Source organism: Apis cerana, linkage group LG1, assembly GCF_029169275.1.
Source record: "Apis cerana isolate GH-2021 linkage group LG1, AcerK_1.0, whole genome shotgun sequence".
NCBI lineage: Eukaryota > Metazoa > Arthropoda > Insecta > Hymenoptera > Apidae > Apis > Apis cerana.
Window position 1 is genome coordinate 5234170 of NC_083852.1, and position 21723 is coordinate 5255892.

A 21723-nucleotide genomic window follows, 5' to 3' on the forward strand; every position below is an offset into this window, starting at 1 on the left:
CATTAGTACATAAAGATGTCGCATCTGCAGAGTTCGATTTAACAAGTTAATATTATTTATTAAATTTTATTTTATTATTAAGTGTGTTCACGTGTTTATTAATCATTAAAGACGAAGAAATTTGCTTATATTATCAAATACAATTGATAATATAATCAAAGAAAAATGATTCCACATATTAAAGTAAGTAAACATAATAGAATCTGTTAATTCGAAGTTTCAATTTTGAAAAAATGAATATTTCGTTTTTATAAATCCAAATTTAAAAAAATTAATATACAAATATTTATATTATTCTTTAGTCAAAAATTATTTTAAAAGAAATTTTAAATGATAAATTTGTTGTATTTATCATATTTCTGAGTTTTATAGGTTAGAAGTTTCTTTTTCTTTATCTTTTTAGCATTTTTATTTTTTATAAATGAAATGTCTATATTAATCTAGATGAATTTATTATTTTTTCGAAGTATTTTAATTATTAATTTTCGAATAAATTAATCATGTAGATATGTATTTTACATTCAATTGTGGAAATGCAATTATAATTATAAAAGATATGTATAATTATATAGAAATATTTCGATATACGAGAGAATTATAAGATATAATGAAATAATGATTTTATTTTCCCATAGAATGTTAATAATTTATTGTTGATAAATTTAATAGAAATAGAAATCTGGAGATCTTATTTCATGGCGCAAGAACATGCAATTCGATTGAATTAGAACAATCATCGTTTTTTTCAATGATCTCTGTTCTATTACTTGCTAAAATGATTTGATACGCATTGAAAGATTATTAAATGCTTCTATTTCTTTTTATCATTAAAAAAAAATAAGTGAAGAGATAATAAATATTATATAACAAATTTTATGTAAATACATTGCAAATTTTATTTTTGATTTTGAAACAATATTTTTATATTAATTGATTCTCATTAAAGCTATGATTTCGTTTAATTATTTTTTTTATTATCTTTATGTTTCATGCCATCGTATTCGATATAGGTATAATCTGGAAGAGCAATATCACCATTGCTAGAACCGTAACTGGCCAAATTATGAAAGGATCGAATAGTAGGTTCTTCGTTTGCATAAATTATCTCAGATGTCCTCGATTCTTTTTCCTGGTGAAATTAAAAAAAAAATAATTTTAATTTTGTGTTGAACAATTACAGTTAGTACTAAAACGATTTAATATAGATACATTTATCATATACACTAATATTTTTTTGAACATATATAATTCAATTTTAAATTTTAAATATTAGACTTATTTATAAAAAGTACCTGTTGTTTTTGATTTAATTTTGTCGTAATGGTTGTCGAAATTATTTGATTTTCAGTAAAAATTTTATTAAATTTTTCTTTTTCCAAAAACTCTGTATCATATGAATTGCTATCATTGTTTAAAATTTTTTCCATAGAATTGTTATATGATTCAACTTTCAAAGATTTAGACTTATCAGATGATACGTTTGCAACATTATTTAGAATAGACGATTTAATTGAACTTTCATCGGGATTCAGTTCTATATCTTTGTTCTCAGCTGCGATTTCTTCATTCACGATTTTCATTAAGGTTTCTAAGTAAGGCAAAAAACTCTCATTGTTCGGTTCAAGAAAGAGATTTAAATCCATTTCTTCATCGTTCTCGTTGTCCATTTGTTGCAATGATAATCCTAAGCTGCCATCGTTCATTTTATTCGATTGATTAGATAATTCAATGTTATCTAAAATAAATATATATTTTCTTAAATTAAATTAGTTTTAATAGATTTATTATTTTTGCAACTAAAATTAAAAATATTTCCAAACTCGCAATTGTTAAATAATTTTTAATTTCATAATTATTCATAAATTTCATAAATCTTGACTTTTATATTAATCTTCTTTTTCAACAAAAAACGAAAAAATTAAATTTTAAAATCACTATTTTATTTTTTCTTTTTATTTTTTTAAAAATAACGTTGCTACAGATTTTTTGTCATCACCATATTAAGAAAAAAAAATTGGATCGAACAAGCGAGGAAAAAAAGAAGATTACATGTTTACATCATCGATGCAGACTTTCTAAAAATACCAAATTGATTCTGTCCTGCTATCGAACGGAAACTAATGAAAGTCAGTCAACGTAACGGCATCATATGTGTAGCCAATTAAAAGAATCGCCAATCAAACCGGATTTTTCAAGTTATCACGATATTCAGAAATCGTTTGTTCGTAACTATTTTTTTTTTTTCGTTCAAATTGTAAACGATTCCACAATTCTTTTTAATCTCGAAATATTGGATTGATTCGTTTAATTAATGGTTTATGGAACGTAATGCTATAAATACAAAATAATAAATCATATTTTTAGACATTTTTCTGCGATTTTAAACGTCCATCGAAATTCAATATTTTTAATTTAATGAATACAGTGATATACAAGTAAAATTACCAGTTAATTCGGATTTTAAAAAGAATCTCAATAAAAATTTGAATTATGGAAATTTTTTTTTATCAAAAATTTTTTGAGTAAGAATGATTTAACAAGTAAAAATTCGAGAAGAAATTTTATACGAGAATTTATTTCTTCGATTATAAGAGTTAAAAGAAATAATACTATAATAAATAATAATATAATTACTTCGAGTCATACATATGTTGATAAAAGTTTTTGTTAATAATTATTAACATTTGCATTCATATAAATCATAATGAAGATGAAGAGAACTTACCTAATTTCTCGGGGGAGATATTATCTCTTGGTTTGAGATTGTCCGTGAAGTTTGTCTGACTGTCATCGTTAAGGGATGAAAATTGACTTTCTTTATCCCTAGATACATCTTCGTTATCACGAGTTACCAAAGTCAATTCGAAGTTTTTATCTCGTTTCTCATTTTGTGGAATTTCATGCGAATTCTATACAGATGAAACTTATTAAATAATATTTATTGATCATCGAAGAATTTGTTTTCATTACTGAGAATATAATAATAGAATTATTATTATTGTGTATTATAAGAAATTTTTAAATTTTATATATAATTTTTTTTTATATATATTCTTTCGTAAAATGATTATTTTTCAAGCAAAATTCGCTCGTACCTATAGAACTTATTCTATAAAACTTACGTCTTCGTGATTTTCTTTAATAGCCTTCTCATCGAAAGTCTGTGGCGTGTTTTCAATCGGAGCGAATTCCACAGACTTGAGAAACTTTTCAAACAAATCAACAGGGACATCATCGAAGTACTGCGCCTTACTCGTCAATTTTTCCTCTTCTGTAGGATCAATTGAATCTTCCTTAGAATGCATTTCTTTCTTGGGTAATTTCTCAACGTCTTGGAATTCAGTCCATAGAGACGGTAATTCGTCTTTGGTTAATGATAAATTCTTCTGTTTCTCTGGAACATTCTTTGAAAACAATTAGACAATTGGAATGAAATTCGATACATCATTGAAATTAAAATTAAGATGATATTAATTTTAGTCTTTTTTCCATCTATTTATAATATTTCAAAATTTTAAACTTCGGGATCAATCGGAAAAATTCGGGTAAAATCGTATTGCTCGAGATGTTCTTCTACCGATTCTGCCCGAACTTTTACGAACAAACCCGAGTCCATTGAAATCTAACGTTCTCATTTATTAATATTCGTTTGTCAAAGATAATTATAAATAAAAAGGATACTCACGAAGGAAAAATTATTATTCCGTTCCTCATATATTTTTTCATTATCCGAAATTACTTTATGATTTTGATTAGGATCGTAATCGATAATTTGAGATCTAGTTAAATCTTTCACGCTTTTCACAGGAACTACAAGGTATTGTTGATCATGAGCATTTTCTATCTTTGGAGTTGGCGACGATAAAAATTGATTTTCTCCGTAAGAAGGATATTTTAACAGATATTTGAGAATCAGGGAAAGATTAGATTCCTTTTGATTTTTTGGATGAGCGATCTCCAAAGGAGTATAGGGTGGTGTCAAAATCTTATTTGGAACAAGAATTTTCTCCAGAATGCTCGTTATATTTCTTTGCTTTAAAAGGGATTCGATTTCTTTTATTTCTCTGTTCAAATCATCCAGGGTAGATCCATTCTGTAATAAAATTAATTTTCTTTTTAAAATTCTTTAATCTTAATCTTATTATCATTGTATCATAGTTAAAAAATCTGAGTATCGAAAGAAAAAAATTTGAACGAATATTTTATTTCATTTTTCTTTGTAATAAATTCACTTTTTAAAATATTAACATTTCACGAACCGTCCTGTACAAACTATCCCATTTTTCATTTTCATCCAATAATATCGCTTTATTTTTATCACGAACGATTCATTTCACGTCCCACGCGTGCATATTGCACGCCATAAATTTCAAATCCAGCCGAATGGTGGAATTCGCATAATATAATTTAACGATGCGCACGCATAATAAAACGCAACCCGCCATCATTGTCACCATTACGAGTCACGATCGCTCATTCATTCGTTCCTTTTCATCGAATTTTTCATCAAAATTTCTAATCTTCTATCAATATACTTACCAAAGTATCGCGAAATGGATTTTCCGCGAGTGTAACAGGTTGTTCGCGTGTTGAAAATATCGGATGTCCCTCGACATCCAGTTTCAATGCTCTCAGCCATTTTCGAAACTCTTCGCCTCGAGACAACAGCATCGTTTCCAGCCAATCACTGTACGCGTCACCAATTGTGTTCTTCATAGATCGGAGCCAATTTTGAAATTGCTGGAAATAAAAAACTTCATCGAAATGCAAACTTTGCGAGGAAAATGAATCTTAATGGTTTGATAAAATAAAGATTTGGTTTTATAATGTAAAAAAAAAAAAAAAAAAAAAAAATAATGAATAATTTAATGATTAGATAGAAAGTTTTTAATTTTTTTTTTGATGTTGTTCAAAATTTTTAATTTTGAAGATTTGAAAATTTTTTTTATAGTTCGTATTGTAAAGATAATTTGATATTCCAAAAATTTCTTAATTATTTTGGCGTGGAATGACTTTTGTAGATATTTTAATTTTTTTTTTTGTTTAATTTAAAACTTTAAAAGTTCATAATAAGAAGGGATGTAGTAAAGTTTTACAGAAATCTTTTAATTTTGAAGTTATCAAAGTTTTTAATGAAAAATTCACATTATTGAGATTGTTAGAAATTTTGAATTTTTTTTTAATTATGCGAGTGGAAAATTAATACTTGAACATCATCTTGAAATCTTTCTTTCTTTTTTTTTTCTTTTAATGAAATATAATTTTTTAATGTATCAAAGATGGTCAATTCACTTTCGTTCGAATAAAATAATACCTCAATATCAGCTTGAGAAATATCGTTTTTGTGCTCCAGAGATCTTCTTGAGAACGAAGAATCATTCACTGACACTTTGCAACTTCTCTTAATCTTACATCCATCTGTTCCGCACGGTTTTATAATTTCTGCGATACAAGTTTGCATTTGTGGACACATCCATCCGCGACAATGTTTATTTTCTTCGTTTTCTGAAGAACAAAAAAAAATGAATTTTAATCTAGACACAGATTGTTATAGGCTAGCCAAAAAAATTAATTTGCATTAAATGTAATCAATGCAGACATTGTTTAAATTCAAGTTTCGTTTTAGTAAAAAAAAAAAACAATATTTTAAATATTTTTTACAAGAGTTATATATTTTTAAAATTCAAGCTTTTGAAAATTATTTATTATATCAATTTTAAATTTTCGAAATTTTCTCAATAATCAAAAGTGATTTTTTTGAAATATTCGAATGTGAATAAATTTCTCATAATTATTAACAATTAATTTCTAAACAAGAATCCTAGAATTCAAAACTTTCTAAAAAATTTTACCCTTTTCAATGATGCAGTCTGGAGTGTGTTTACATGGTGGATTTGAACAGTTGTTCTCAGGTCTTCGTAAGAAGCATTCATACTCTGACTGACAACCAAGAGTACGACATTTTCCAAACCAAATTTGCATTTCTGATGAAAAAATATTTATATAAAATGCTTAAACCTTTTCGAAAATATGTGTTACAGTTGTTAAAGGCGGCACCTTTATTTTTGATGCAGCTTCTTAACAATTTGCAAGGAGGTTCAGCGCAAAACGACTCTCTCAAGACGCAGTGGGTTCCTTGAGGACACTTGAATCCGGCACAAGAAGGTGGTCCCTCGTGATACTCTTTCAGAGACACGCATCTTACTATCTGTTGCTCACATTCTAATTGATATTAAATTCAATACTTATTTAAATATAATTTATTATAACATGAATCTTTTTATCTTTCATTAATTATTTAATGTGAAATATTTTTTTCAGAAACTTGACTGATCAGTTTGATTTCTCGTCTTGGTTTATTTTTTACCAACTTATGAAATATGAAAATGTACACGAACTCACTTTCATCCCAACGACAACGGCGGACTTTCATCATGCATGTGTATCCATTGGTGCAGTATACGGCATCACAGCTAGAAGGACCCTTCAAAGATTCTCAAAAGACACGAATGCGCATAAAAATAAAGAATAGAAACTTGCATATGAGAAATCTTTTACAATAATTTAATAATTTATCTACAATATGCAAGGAATAAAATTTCCATTAACTCAACTCATTTATGCGGTACTTTCTCACTTAGATTAAAAATAATAATAATAACTTTTCAATAATTGCGAACCTTAAAGAGACAAAATTTTTATTTCTAAATATTAAATATTTCTATTTAAAAGAGAGAAATAATTCTTGTTCAAAGGCGAAAACAAAATTTCCATTGCTTGTAAAAAAAAAAGAAACTTGAAGTAAGAAATCAAAAATTATAAAATTTCTCAAATTTACTTTCGTAACATGACTATTTCTCCAAACATTAAATCTATATTTCTTTTATATTTCAGATTCCCTTGAAAGGATATCTCTTAGAGCACCTCGTAATACAGGTTCCAGAGGGATGCATATCATCCAGAAATTTCATTTCTCCTTTACATCGAATAATCCAAAGTCTACCGCATCCCTGTGCAAAGGGATCAAACATCTCAACGCGAGACAATGAATTTACAACTTAAACAACTGTTTCAGATCCATTTACAAAACTGCATTCGCCGTTAATTGTTCTTTGTGCGCCTCGTTCAGGGCCCTTAATTAAATTTCATCGAGTAAGATATCGTTGTCGAGACGCTTACCTGTACGAGATTTCGAGCAGTAGAGCATAGTGGGACAAGGTGGATTTTTGCATCGAAATTTTCTGTGCACGCAGTGCTCGTCTTCTTCGCAGTGTAAGTACGGGCATCCTCGATGAACAGGTGCCTGGATCAATTCTGTGTATAAATTATTATATAAGTCGTCACAATTCAAAATTTGTTAACCTTTGGGAGAATATTTTGGAAAATTGAATTGTCGTGTGTTGAAAAATATATTGTCATATTTTTTAAAAATTTTTATTGTCGATTTTTAAAAAAGGATAAATTTTTGGAAAATTAAATTCATATGTGTGTAAATATGGAGTATAAAATGAATTGAAAATTTATTAATCCGTTGTCTTACGTTTCAGATACCTGGTATAATGTTTTATGAAAGTAGAATATTTAGCAAAACAATAAGAGGATATAAAAGAATGGATAAGAAGATATTTCAATAGTTATTTTTCAATTACTTTTAACAACGAAGAATATCATTATGTATGGAAAGTTTTGTTTATTTCTAATTTTTTTATGTAAAGTGGAAATTTAAAAAATTAAAAAAAAAAATTCAAGGAACCGAATGAACTCACCTTTTCCGAAAAAAGCCTGAAGATGAACAGCCATGATCAATAGCAAGAGAGAAAATAGTGTGAAGTATGTGAATTCGATATACTTTGGTTCCATAATGATTGGAACATGATACCGTACGTCGTTCGATGGCGACTGCACCTGAATCAAAGCAACCGAAGCAATTGATATGGATAAATTGTGTTTCGATTTAACCTGAGTAACTGGAAACTGAAGAGAACAATCGGTTAGAAGCTTACTCACTCGATGCATTATAATAGCTATTCATCATCTATTTACGAAGATTATATAACGAGTAAAAAATTGGAGACAAATTATAAATTAAAATAATTTGATATAAATTAATTTTCAAGTTTAAAAAAAACTAATATATTAATCCAAACTTGATTATATTACTGGAAAATAAATAAAATTACAAAATGAGTAATGTTGAAAATTGATATATATATATGTATAAATTAAAATGAAGAAAAGTAAAAATTTGATATAATGAATTATTTTTCGTCTTAGGATTAAAAGGTAGAATTAGTTCTTGAAAAAGTTTTCTTGATGAATAAATTTTACGATCACCATAAAATTATAGAAAATATTCGACTATTTATTTGTAACATATTTAAGTATTTAATACATTAAAAATTAACATATTTGAAAGCACATAAATTATGCAACATTGTAATAGTTTAAGATAATACATGTTTAACATTATCTTGTTCATTACAGGAACAATTATTTTCTTCTTTTTTTATACAATTATTTTCTTCTTTTTTATACTATTTTCTAATTGCATGAATATTCGTAGCTATGATAGTAAGCTCATGTTATATTAATAATATAAATTTTTTTGTATGCTATTTCAATATAACATTTATCTATAAAATTATTAAATAAAACGAAGAAACTAAGTTTCAATATCTATTTGAAGATATGTACATTATGATAATATAGTAATTTATTTAAATTAATCAAAATACATTAAATAAAAATTTTTTATCTAATTTTTAAAAAAAATATACATATAATATTTTTAATATCTTTTTAAACAAATTTTTTTAATTTTAATTAAAGCCACAATCAAGAACGTTTAATTATACCGACTAGATATTTTATAAAAAATTATAAATTTATAAGGAATATAATTTTACGTCATTTTTAAATAAATTACAATCAGTTAATACATTTCAAATTTCCATATTCATCATAAAATATTTATCTAGTCAATTTAAAAAAAAAAACATACTTTGATCATGGCCGCTATTTTTATAACTATAATCAATTCACAGTCGTTGAAATACATATTTTATAATAATATAAAATTAATTCATTTCTTTTTCAATTCAGATTAATGAATTACGAACAAACGCTGAGAAATATTCTTTGCGATTGACATACAACCTGCTTGTATTAGTTTCTATCAAAGACACGATCGATTTTCTATACACTAATACATTGTACCATCAATAAGTAACAAGAAATCTTCCATTTGATTGATATATACATAAGCACAATTCTATTTCAATTTTTTTTTTAAAAAGAATTAGTTAGTTTCTGATAAATCTCTTTTACTATAATTTGAGATTTTCTTAATTCAATCTTTTATTTTTAAGAAATTAATTTTTTTTTATAAAATGATCTTTTTGATTTTTATAACAAATTTTACTATTTTATTAATACATTATATAGAAATCATGAAAAATCTTATTTTTTTAAAAATAATTATTTATTTATTTTTTATGATGTTATGACTACGATAATAGAAAAAAAGTATTTATATTTTTTTCTCATTTTTTTGCAATAAATTTATACAAAAAATATAATGCATAATAAAATACTAATACAAGAAATTCAAGAATTAAAGAAAAAGAATTATAGAAATTATACAAATATATTTGTACACTTGTAATTCAAAAAAAAAAAATTGCGAAATTGTGTACAAAAATGCATAAATATTTTGACTATAAAATTCTTGAATTTTTTATATTATTTCATATTAAATTATTGCAAAAAATTATAAATATAGATGTAAATATTGATTCATTATAAATTTGTGAAAAATAATTTTCCATCAAATATTTTTTGAAAATAATTTCTAAATCTTCCTAAAATCTTCGACAATTTCATTTATTACCATATAGAAATCACGAAGCGAATATTTCCAACTTGGAGAACAAAGTAATTCCTTGATGCATAGCCAAACGCGACCAACTGTCATGGCTCGTTACGCGGTGCTCTTGACTCGTAATTGTAACAATCCGGCTAACGCACTCGTGAACCCTGCATTATAATCCAAAGTGACTTCTGTATACACGTAATCCTCTCTATGATCGTGAAACTTGTCCGCTTCGTCAGGACCTGAGACCAGGGCACCATATAGGATTTGAGGATTTGGCGCGTCTTTGTCGAATTCGGACCATCCGCAAATAGCAGGTCTATCGGGACATGATGATGCAGCATGGTGTGGTTGTTTTGGAGGATTTCGACCCCATCCAACTACGTAACTTCTACCTGATTAAGAAATAACTTCTATTTAATTATAATTGTAGCTGGAATTAATCGAGAATTTTGCAGTAAAAGAAGTGCAGATCTATTTTTCAATTATAGGTAAATTGAAAGATTTTTTATAAAATTACTAATTTGATTTAACGTTAAAAAGAAAATATTGGTTAAAAAAATATGCAGATTCTTAATATATTTATGAAATATCTTTGATAAGTCGATTCTAGAAGTTAAATTAAACAAAAAAGTTGATATATAAAAAAACTGTTCAAATTTATTTATTATTATATTATTTATAAGCATTTAAAGTTTGTATTAGATGAAAATTGAAATAAAAATGGCTTTATTTCTATTTTATATTATGCCGCTGTTTCACTTTATTAATTTTGTAGGTTATGAACTTACCGCCACCTCCTAACATATAATAAATTTGTTGCTCAGCAAATTCACGATATTTTTGGGAATCTCCGATGCCGGATGAGTCGGCAGCCTCGAGGCAAACGAACGCCACATTTGCTGCGTGACAAAGAGTGCCAAACTTGTCAATGTACAGCAATCCTTTAGGTGTACGTTTTTGTTGGTATACTGAGAAATCGCAAAAAGCTCGTGCCGCGTTCTGATATTCCGGCTGCCCTGTCATCTGGGCTAATAAAACCTGTAAAAAACCAATAAACTAATAAAATTAATTTTAACTACATCAAATAGATAAAGAAGATATTTTATATTTTTAATTATAAATTTACCTGAACTCCAGCGACTTTTTTATTATAAAAGAATTCATTGGGTCTCTCTTTAAGATGGAAATGTTGATAATGATGCTCAGCCTCTTCAAGATACATCGTATCATTTGTCGCTTTGAAAAGCCATACGGCTGCCCAGGCTAATTCATCGCCATAATCAGTGCTCTCGTAATATTGAGCTGCACCACGAATTGCTTCGTGATAAAGTCCACGATATTTGCTAGCGAACTTGTATAATTCTTTCGCGTGTTTTAAGCAGTTGGCGCTATATTCTGGATTGTAGTTACGGAATACAATGCTAGAGGCCGCGAGAGCAGCTGCGGTTTCGCCTGCTAGATCAGAACCTAAAGAAGTTATTTTGACTTAGACGTGTAATAATTATAAAGAATAATAAAATTAGTGTTATAATAATAATAAATATTATTTGTGAAAAAAATCATTGTGTAAATGTGAAGGTGAAATGAATAAAAAGAATGATGTGATCATGAATGAAACAGAAGCCAGTAATCAACTCTATCAAGGTTATAGGTTAGATTTCTCAAAAGTTAGACATTCTTAATTATATAATTATATAATAATAATAAAAAATAATAAAATTTCCATTTTATTATAATTGATATTATTTTATTCCATAATTTTCTATATTTAAAGAAGATATTTTTAATTATAAATTTTTTTACATAAAACAAAAAATCTTTAGATTTTTTAGTCTAATGATGAATATGCTTAATATTCTATATTGCTACCTAAATTTATATTACATAGCTACGTTTAAATAAATATTTCTGCATATTCGCTATCAGATATAGTAAATAGCTACGAGAAATGCGACTTGTGATATCTGTTTGATGAAAGTTTCGCGGAAAATTATGAACTTTCGGTAAATTCATGTTATACTGGTTGCTCTCTCAAACTGTGAACTCAGTAAAATTCGCTCATTATATTGCCTGGGGTTCATTTCAAATTAATAATATGTAGTATATTTGCAATATATGTATATTGAATAGGATTTTTCTTAAAAGGATTTAGTAGGAATATGGAATAATTCATAATAGAACTTACAAAATTAGTTAATAGAAAAATAAAAAAATTATTTATAAATTTTAATTTAAATTTTAACCTCACTTCTAATTCTTTATTTTTATTAAAAATTAATTTTAACTGAAAAATTATTTTTTGAATTAATATAATTTAATGAAAAAAAAATTGTATAAATTTATTTGAGTTTATTTTAAAGATTGAAATCGAATAATATTCGTAAAACATGATTATGATTGGGATTATGAATGCCAGATTATTAAGTATGCTGGATTATTAGATCATTGAAATTTTAATGTTATATTATCATACCAGGATGGTCCGGATCGATTTTATAGGCAGGTCTAGTAGTATTCAGTTCTTCTGGTCTTCCCCAAAACGTGTGATCCAATGAAAAATCACCAACTTGTCCATAAAAGACATATTCGCTCACATGACATTTGATGAAATAATCGGTAGCCCATTTAATGGCTTTACGAAGTTCGTCGAGTTGACCAGCTGCATTATAAGCTTCTGGCCAGCTAACAGCACCCCATGCTAATAGTGTGGTTGTCGAAGCCATTGTAAATCCGAATTTTACAAAATCGCCAGCTAAAATATATTTACAATTTTGTAATACTACTACTAAAAAAAAATAATTTCATGAACATTAAACTATTGCATACATAAGTTTAAAAAAATTTAATTCTTTAAAAGAATGTTGAAAAATATTTGGATGATTTTTTAATTTATTTATGTATTGATTTTAAAAATTAAGATTCACTAAATGTTTTTTTCAAATTAAAAATAATTAGTTTTGCATTAGAAATTCTTTTGATTCTTATTCATTTAATTAAATGTATATAATTATCTAGATTGATCGTCTATGTATTGTACATTTTCAAATACAAAATTAAATCTTTCGCATTTCGATAAATAAAGATTAACTAAGATTTTCCTACATGAACTTTTTTTACCATTTTAACGTTTATCACTCCTATGGAATGCATATTTTGTAATAATTTAAAATTTGTCACGATATTAAGTTAGACATGAAATTTCATCTATAAAACTTCATTTCCAATAATTGTGTCTTCATTTGATTATTCTATCATCGTTCAATCGATCGAATTCGTAAATAATTATTTCCAAATACCATCGTAATAGCCTCCAGTCAAATCTTCTCCATTCAGTCCACGATCGTCGAGAGCCGAGTCCCTTCTCCATGGGATCCGATTATTTTCAGGGAGTTTCCCTGATCGTTGGGCCTCGTAAAACAAAAGCGAAAGCTCCAAGACACGAGCGTAATCGTTCTCGTCTTCGATGGGTTTCACGTAATACGGCGGGTTTGCGTTTATCGTGCCGATCAAGGCTATCGATGTTATCACGAGAGTCTGTAACGTGAGCCAATTATTGAATTACATTTTATGTAAATATAGAGATTGTACATGATCGTTCATGGAAATAAATGATTTTTTTTCATTCAATTTTCTTTTCTATGTAGCATTGAAATTAAAATTGAAAATTGAAAATTAAAAATTGAAATTTAAAATTCAAGTAATGTAAATTATAAATAAAATAGATACATATTTTCTAATTATGGATAAAATTTTTTATTAAAATAAAAAAGAAAAAAATTTTAATTAATTATATTTTTTAAAATAAATTTCTTTGAATTAATTTTAAAATAGATATATGATACTTTTTAAGGAAAGGATTTTCCACGAAATTTCACAAAATTGACATATTCTCGTCACTACTAGAATTATGACGAAACTACAAGTATGACTGCAGTAAATTCGCAAGGCACGTACACATGTTGTACGTGATGGACTTTAGTATAAAGGCCACCTAAGAAGCAACAGCTAAACTTTTGTTATGACCTTAGGTAGTCGATAGAAGAAAAACATTCGATAGAAGCCACTCCTCTTTTCAATTCAATTGCGGAAGAATAGTCGATTTTTATCTCTATCGTAAATTTACTTTTACTTACTAGAAAAAAATATTTTTAAATTTCCAAAGTATTATTCTCAATTACTCGTATCGAATAAATATATACATTAATATTTAATCATTTTGTATTTTATTTTGTTTTAATATTAATCGGAAATTATTAATTAAAATTATATATATATATTTGAAACAATTATCTTTTTATTTTTGGATAAATAGATAATTTCTATCAACTTTATTTAACTATGAATTCTAAAAATTTTTAAATCTTATCTTCAATAAATTTTAACGATATACGAATTCATCTTAATAGAATAACTAGTATATTTTCAATCTCACAATTGTAAAGCAACCTAAAATATCACTAAAATTGTTTGAAACTTTAAATAGCAAATATATGCCAATTTTAAAAAGCATAATAAAAAAAAGAGAAAAAAATTAAATAAAATTAGATTATTAATTATTAAATCAAAATATTTAAGTTAAATTATTTTTATTTTTTAAAAAAACAAATAAGATAGTCAAAAAATTTCACTTGTCAAACTAGCAATTACAAATGTAAATTTTAAATATAAAATAAAGTTAATTCAAATAAATAAAAAATAAATAAAATAAAATTTTTAATTCATCAAACCTTGAAACCGGCACTATTTCAACTGTTCAGAAGTTTTAAGAAACGCCTCCTTGGACACTTGCCGCAGAACAAAAGTATAAAAGTGACGTCGATAAATGTCGATATCGCAGCATGACATATCGATGGGGAATAAAATTCCGCGTCCATATTCCTCGATATCAGCAGGTACGTGAAATGAGTTTGGAACCGTGTTTCGTCCGATGCTACGTGTACCTCGTAGATACCTATCGTTACGTTCTTTCCAAGAAAATTCTCAAGGTTCGTCGACCATATAATATCTGTATGACAAACGCCAATACCCTGTGCAAACACCGAGCTTATTGTAAACTCGTGTACCAGCATTTTTACCACGGCGGCAAACGATGAAATTTGTCCACACGCGGCTCGCTTCCTTAGCGGACTTTAATATTTGCGATCTTACGCGGAGATATGTACTATAGTATGTACTACGTTTCGAGACGTTAAGCTGCGTTCTCATTGGAGAAACAAAGTGGAATTTTTTGTCAATGTTTCTTCACGTCTGTACAATCACAATACTGTGTACTCTCGTTGATCTAACTGGTTAGCATGATTACTAAGTACTTGTCTATTATTGAATTTTATAGATATAAAAATTGCCGTCTATTGCTAGTGACAAAAAAATTGTCATGTTATATATTGCTAATAAAAAGTACTATCTGTCGCTAATAATGAAATAGTTTGTTCTAGGCTAGTAAGAAATAACTATTGCTTATCAAGGTGTTAGTAACAAAAATGGCTGCGTGTTACTAGTAATAATAATTACTAATTTTAAAGTTAAAGTCGTTGTTGTTAGTGATAAAAATTACAACTAGTTACTTATTGCTAATAAGAAAAATTTTTTGTTTTTGTCATTATTAACAAAAATTATTGCTATCATATATTTTCATGCATCGAAGTTAAATTTGACGAATTAATAAATGCTTTTTTGATTTATTCAAATGGAATGTACGTAAGAGTAATCCCGTTCGAAGGACGATCCGATCAGACAGTAAGAATGCAGACTCGCGTGATGGTAATACACGTCTGCCTAGTACGACATGGGGACCGGAAATCGCTGCTGTTACTTCCGGTGACACTAAGCAGTCTACGGTTCGTCAATGTCATGGATTTACACTGACAAGACGGAGAGAAAATTCGATTTCTTTTCGAAAATTTGAACATATGTTCGATAAAATTAGAAAATCTATTAAATTTTTAAAGAGATTTAATTTTAAATTCAAATGATCTTTTATAACAAAAATATTTCTTAACCATCTTAGATTATAATTATAACATTTATTTTATCATTTAATAATTTAAAAAAAATTGTATTCTGATCTTTTTATTTTTAAAATTTAATCCTTCCAAATATTCAAGAAATCAATAGAAAAAATTCTTTTTTCATGGAAAAATCTGTTTTATCGAAAAAAAATATATTTATTATTAATTATTTTTATTGAATAAGTAATTTTAATTTTTATTATGTCGTTTATACGCAATATCGAGCATGAGAGATTAAATTCATAGAATTCTTGAAAGATCATCGACCGCATTAAAAATTAATTTTTTTAAAGTTCAAGATAACTATTTCTTACAGAGTGAGCGAAATTTACTATCACTTGACAAAGATGAGACGAATGATTTTTCGGCATGCGATTTCACGCGGGTCGATTCGTACGCGTTGCATCGCGCGAACCGGCAATAAGTATTCAAAACGATGTTTCGCGTCGGCATCTCGCTCGATGAGCAAGCACACACGTAAGTACATTCGCTAAGAATCGAATAAACATGACGTAACACGTGACGGAGACCATAGAAAAAGAATTTGATAAGTCACATTTTCCAATTTCTTAATTTTATTAGAACAACAAAACTCAGCAAAATAATTTTTTTTTTATATTTTTTTTGTTTTATCATTATTGAGAAATATTTTTTAAAAAATTATATAATATTCGAAATTTTGAAATTTTTTTAGAAATTCAAAAAATTACGAATTTTCGAATTATGTAAATTACGCGATCAATTGTACATTAATGGCTATTATCACTCACCGTGACACAGGTGACGAACATGTTTGAATCCATACTCGATTTTCCTCCCACAACTCTTTTCATGGCATACAGACGACTGATAATCACCTTTTCGTTAAGATTAATGTGAAACACATCTCGAGATGTCGCATGTCGATTATTCACGTGCACTTCTTCTCCATCAAATCTTAGATTTCTGTGAAATCGTTTTTTTACCACGAAGATTTTTTTTTCTTATTTAGGGTATTTCCAATATACAAATTTTAAATAATGATCAGAACAATTAAATTTATCCACCTTGTTCGTAGTTTGATGATGTCTTCATTGATTCTATAATATTAAAGAAAAAAAAATTGAGAATTTGTTAAAATAAATTTGTTTCAATATAAAACAATTTATTTATTTAAAGAAATTTATACATTTACAGAAATTTATACAAATTTTTAAAAAGATTTTATTTATTATGATTCAAATTTTACCTCACGAAACTGTTATTATGTAATTGTTAATATCGAACATGAAAAACTTTAAAGACATTTTTTTAAATTATTCATATTTTCTTTATTCTTTTTTCAAAATATAAAATAAATTTGAAATAAGATATAAAAAGTAATTTTCTTCATAAAAATTCACACAATTCGCATCTCATTTAGTAACTTTGCACATTTTCATAAAACGCTTCTAACAAATCCATCGACTCGAGAAGCGATAATGTATCATTGTTTCCTCCGTTAAGTTTTTCTTACTTTACGTAAGAACGAGAATAGTTTTAAAACGTATTATTAATAATAAATCAATTAGACGATAATTGTTTTCAAGCAAGAAGAACAATTTTAAATTCACTTGTGATGAGAAAAATCTTTATTCGTATATTCGAATTTAAAAACAAAAGAAAACGATAAATTTGAGGTTAGATTTCTTTAACATACAAGATGTTTCATTCAACAAAGAAACTTGTAAAGTAATTGTTGAGACAAGATTTTTGTAATTTAATGGTTGGTTTTATCTCTTCGTATAAAAAATTAATCTTTATATTTTTTTCATTATTCTAAACTCGATTTGTGGTGTTAATTCGCAATTGTTGAGGTTCCAATTTCTGGGTAAGCAGATAAATATTATAACATTGTTTTTTTGGAATTATTATTTTTATATGCGTAATTTTATTAATAAATCAGTTAATTATATTATTTTTTAAAGATAATAGGTATAAAATAATGATAATAATTATTTAATGAAGTGAATATATATATCATTTTTAAATTATATTAGATTTTGCATTTAATTTTGCATTTTTTATTTATTTATTAATTCAAAACATAAGTGAAATTTAGTTATCTCAGAATTAAATATGTCATATCAACAATAATGTATTACACTTTTGATAATTTATATTAAATTTAATTCAACTAAAAAATATTATTAATAATAAAATATTTTTTGTTAATTGAAATCCAATTCAGATTAATTCATTATTTTTTTAAATAGATATGACTTATATTTTATACTAATTTATTTTATACTAATTTATATATATATATACTTACATGCATAAAAATATTAAAATGTTACTAATAATCTTTAATTATTCTATCTTTAATCTTTTATCTTTAATAAACAATTTTACAATAATCCATTCAAAATATCAAAGGTAGTTCAAATTTTATAATTAAAAATATTTTTTAAATCAAATCTATTTAATTATTCTATTTTTAATTAATAATTTCACAATAATTTTTTCAAAATATTAAATGTAATTTAGAATTTTCCAATTAAAAATACTTTTTATATCTAAATTTACAATGTATTAATTTATAATATATTACATTTACAGGGAAATATATTATATTTTAAAACTTTCAGGTTATTTTTAATTGTAAGTGATCGTGAAGTGATCACGTTCACTCAATGCCGGTAAAATATTTTTCCACTTCCTAGAAGTGAATCTGAAAAACATTCTACAAAAGAACCGACATTAATTTCACGATAAGATAGGACGTAAGTTAAAAAAGGAAGATTCGGACGCCAAGTGCGTTATTTGCATTCCGCCATAGAGATTTCTCAGTAAAACGATCTCGCGGAGTTATCCAGGAAGTCGAAATTACAGGAAGTTTGGAAACTGTACGTTTACCGTATATTTTACATACTAAATATTTTGTCTGCACGTTTCGACTCGTTAAATAATGTTAATAAAAATCGATGATCAAGAGACGAAACAAATGTCTTGAACTATTTTTTCGTTTTGTTTCTTTTATTAGAAGAATCCAAAAAAGAAAAAGATTTTTCTGAAACTTATGGAAAAGTTGTGAAAAATGTGAAAAAAATTTTTTTTTGAAAATTGTGGAGGAAATTACGAAAATGCTCAATATTCACATTAGTTAATTTTTGTTTTATTATTGTTATTATTAAATCAATATTTTTTTTATTATTATAAGTAACTTTTTAAAGGATATATTGAAAAATTATTAATTTGTGTAAATTAATATACAATTTTTTTTAAAGCAGAATAAGTATATTTTTTATTTTTTTTTTGAAAATAGTTTAAAATGAAGATATTTTATTATTTATGAATTTTGGGATAGATATATTTAAGCGTACGTTTTACATAATAAATTTGTAATTTTAAATATTAACTATTTTCTTTTTTCTTTCAGAAAATTTGATAGCTATGTTTTTTTTAAATGACAATTACACGTGTCGTAATCGGAACGGAAACGAACGTGAAAGATGCAGGAAGCAAAATCTATGTGAAATTGTCAAGTAGATAGACTGAATATGTCAGTTCGATATAAGATAATGATCGGTTACACGTGGCAACTAGCATTATAATTACGGATAGAATTTCATCTGTCAGAAAAACAAGAATTTTTTTACTGGATATGCCTCTGTGATTTCACTTATAAAGAAAGGAATAAATTTATAAAATAATTATAAAATATTTAATTTTTATAAAGACTTCAATTTATGTATGAAAAATTTTAAAATTAATTTTAAAATTATAAATGTAACATTCAAAAAAAAATAAAAAGTATAAATTATTAAAAATTGAATGTTGCATAATGTGGAAATTTAGAATTTCAACATTAAATTTTAATATTTTTTAAAAAAATTTATTTCTGTAATTTTTGTATATAAACAATTTAATATATTGAAAATTTAATATCGTGGAAATTCTTATATATCAAGTAATTAATATGTGATTCTATAAATAATTCTATCTTATTTCAGTGCACTCGTTGCATTTATCACACGAGTAGAGTTTCGTTGATACCAGGGTTATTCTTTGTTATTTAGCTGTCGATTTCGCGTGAGTCATCGAAATATGCATATTGCATATAAATACGTATGGAAGATTCTTCGATGCTCATCAATCCGACATTTTTAATGCAGACTACTATGTTTATCATTGATTAATTTAACGTGATTTTAATTAGGAATATTAAACGCCAAATAATTAAATATATCCACTAGAGGAAATATTAAATTTAAAATGATAATTTATAAATAATAAACTGTCTTCGATAATTTTTAATATTTTCTCTTCATAAAATATTATATTTATCTTTCTGATGAAATTTTTTAAATGCAAATATTAATATTTCTATTCTCGTTATTACGATTACTCTCGTTATTATTAATAATAAATATTTCTATTTTTATACGAACAATCAAAACATCCATGATTTATTATAAAATTATTCCAGATGTTACTATAACAACTAATTTTTCATTAAATTAAATTTAAATATCTGTGAAAAAGCAACGGTATTTCTTATTCTTCAATAATAAAAATTATTAAATAGATCAAAGAAATTATATAACCTGATTGCTCCTACAATTAATTTTACGTCGATAATCATCTCCAAGATATTTCATACGATCTCCAACCGAACAAGCAAACAGTTTATTCTCCCTCAAATATCTGCTCAAATTCGAAAAATCATAACTTCATATTTATTTCTCCCAATTGAAACACCAGTTAATAATTTTCTCCTTACTCACCTTTCTCTCCCTCCATCAAACAAATTCACTCTCTCCCGTCTAATAAATCAAAAATCCATTTTTACATCATGATAAATTTCCACGACGATTTTTAAAACAACGATTCACAAAATTTATCGAGCAGTAAATCTTCATAGGTGAAGAGACACTCGGACATTACGCCGTGTAAATTCGAGGTAAATGCACTGGTCAGCCAGAAACCCGGTGAAAAAGTGTATTTCGAAAGTGTAATCGATTTCGATAGTGTGGATCCACGATTCAATGATCGATGCCACCCAGTGATCGATTATGTGTCTGACTGACTGACTTACTGACTGACTGACTGACCGCCGATTGTGACTTGCCGGCGATCTTCCAGCAAAGGACGAACAGGTGGGGAAGGAAGTGGGGGCTGATCGAAAGACCGGAGAACGAAAGTACTCGTCTCGCATTTAATTGTTCGGGACATCTGTGCGGCGAGAGAAAGACGCTGGGAAAGTGTGGAACGATCGAAAAAATATATGCGGTAGGAGATGAATGAAATTTCGGATCGAAAATGGATGGAGATAAAAAATTGAAGAAATTACTTTACTCTTAGGATCGATGTATCATAAATAAGTAAATTTGAAATTTTAACGTGTAATAATTAAAAAAAGAAAAAAAGAGTGACGTATTCTTCGTTTGATTCGAAATAAAATGGAAATGAAATCGAAGTAGGTGAGTTTCGTGCGAAAGGAAGAATATGATGAATATAATGAAAAATTGAATTTGGGGAATATGAACTATGATTATGAAGAAATGAAGGAAAATTAATGTTGAAAAATTAGGCGTATGAAGGTATTGTTCAAATTAAATAAGGAAATAAATTAATAAGGAAAGATCGAAGTAATAGTTTCAAAGAAATAAATTTAATGTAAGAAACGTATATATGACGCTGATCTCGTAGAAATAACAAACGGGTGACGCAAAATAGTAAAATTATATACAAACTGGATATCGTACGAGCATTGAAGAAATGGAAATAGAATTATGAGAATCGCAACATCGTAACATCATAATTTTATATTTTATTGCATACGAATAATTGAATGGATTAAAGTTCATTCCGGATTTA

At 26.5% G+C, this 21723-nt stretch overlaps 2 protein-coding genes and 2 long non-coding RNA genes across 9 annotated transcripts; 2 read left to right on the forward strand and 2 right to left on the reverse strand.

Moving 5' to 3' along the window:
- Window positions 1–7: 7 nt before the first annotated feature.
- Window positions 8–9077, forward strand: LOC107995014 (uncharacterized). Of its 3 annotated transcripts, none has more exons than XR_001765447.3 (5): window positions 8–183; window positions 6042–6165; window positions 6322–6801; window positions 6895–7272; window positions 7548–9077. It is a non-coding gene; the product is annotated as an uncharacterized LOC107995014 (long non-coding RNA). The 3 variants fall into 3 exon arrangements; XR_009831171.1 differs by lacking the exon at window positions 8–183 and adding an exon at window positions 4558–4689 and having other exon boundaries at window positions 6075–6165; XR_009831170.1 differs by having other exon boundaries at window positions 24–183; window positions 6075–6165; window positions 6322–7272.
- On the reverse strand, window positions 872–8016 carry LOC107995012 (uncharacterized). The gene is made up of 12 exons (XM_017052237.3): window positions 7767–8016; window positions 7180–7314; window positions 6403–6495; window positions 6058–6222; window positions 5853–5984; window positions 5315–5505; window positions 4540–4740; window positions 3686–4093; window positions 3123–3404; window positions 2726–2909; window positions 1293–1735; window positions 872–1129 (listed from the first exon to the last, which is right to left on the reverse strand). Exons 1-12 carry the CDS (start codon window positions 8014–8016, stop codon window positions 959–961), a joined length of 2655 nt encoding a protein of 884 aa, XP_016907726.2. The 3' UTR covers window positions 872–958.
- On the reverse strand, window positions 8342–20972 carry LOC107994949 (endoglucanase E-4-like). 4 transcript variants are annotated; one of them, XM_062079406.1, is made up of 7 exons: window positions 20631–20972; window positions 16653–16961; window positions 13171–13408; window positions 12348–12626; window positions 11001–11341; window positions 10663–10930; window positions 8342–10266 (listed from the first exon to the last, which is right to left on the reverse strand). In XM_062079406.1, the coding sequence occupies exons 2-7, from the start codon at window positions 16713–16715 to the stop codon at window positions 9980–9982; spliced, it is 1476 nt and encodes a 491-aa protein (XP_061935390.1). In that variant the 5' UTR covers window positions 16716–16961; window positions 20631–20972; the 3' UTR covers window positions 8342–9979. The 4 variants fall into 4 exon arrangements, with proteins under 4 accessions (XP_061935390.1, XP_016907626.2, XP_061935385.1 ...); XM_017052137.3 differs by having other exon boundaries at window positions 10663–10912; window positions 20631–20971; XM_062079401.1 differs by lacking the exon at window positions 20631–20972 and adding an exon at window positions 20451–20545 and having other exon boundaries at window positions 10663–10912.
- On the forward strand, window positions 17179–19564 carry LOC107994950 (uncharacterized). The gene is made up of 4 exons (XR_003696915.2): window positions 17179–17598; window positions 17718–17731; window positions 18492–18749; window positions 19283–19564. It is a non-coding gene; the product is annotated as an uncharacterized LOC107994950 (long non-coding RNA).
- Window positions 20973–21723: the final 751 nt, after the last annotated feature.

Coding starts and splice junctions, on each gene's coding strand:
- LOC107995012 (XM_017052237.3), bottom strand. CDS start 8,016: ATGCATCGAGTGAGTAAGCTTCTAACCGATTGTTCTCTTCAGTTTCCA. Junction 5,506..5,852: donor AGACTGCATCATTGAAAAGG/GTAAAATTTTTT, acceptor TTTGTTCTTCAG/AAAACGAAGAAAATAAACAT. Junction 1,130..1,292: donor AATTAAATCAAAAACAACAG/GTACTTTTTATA, acceptor TAATTTCACCAG/GAAAAAGAATCGAGGACATC.
- LOC107994949 (XM_062079406.1), bottom strand. CDS start 16,715: ATGAAAAGAGTTGTGGGAGGAAAATCGAGTATGGATTCAAACATGTTC. Junction 13,409..16,652: donor TGTTCGTCACCTGTGTCACG/GTGAGTGATAAT, acceptor CTCACGTTACAG/ACTCTCGTGATAACATCGAT. Junction 10,267..10,662: donor TTATATGTTAGGAGGTGGCG/GTAAGTTCATAA, acceptor TTTCTTAATCAG/GTAGAAGTTACGTAGTTGGA.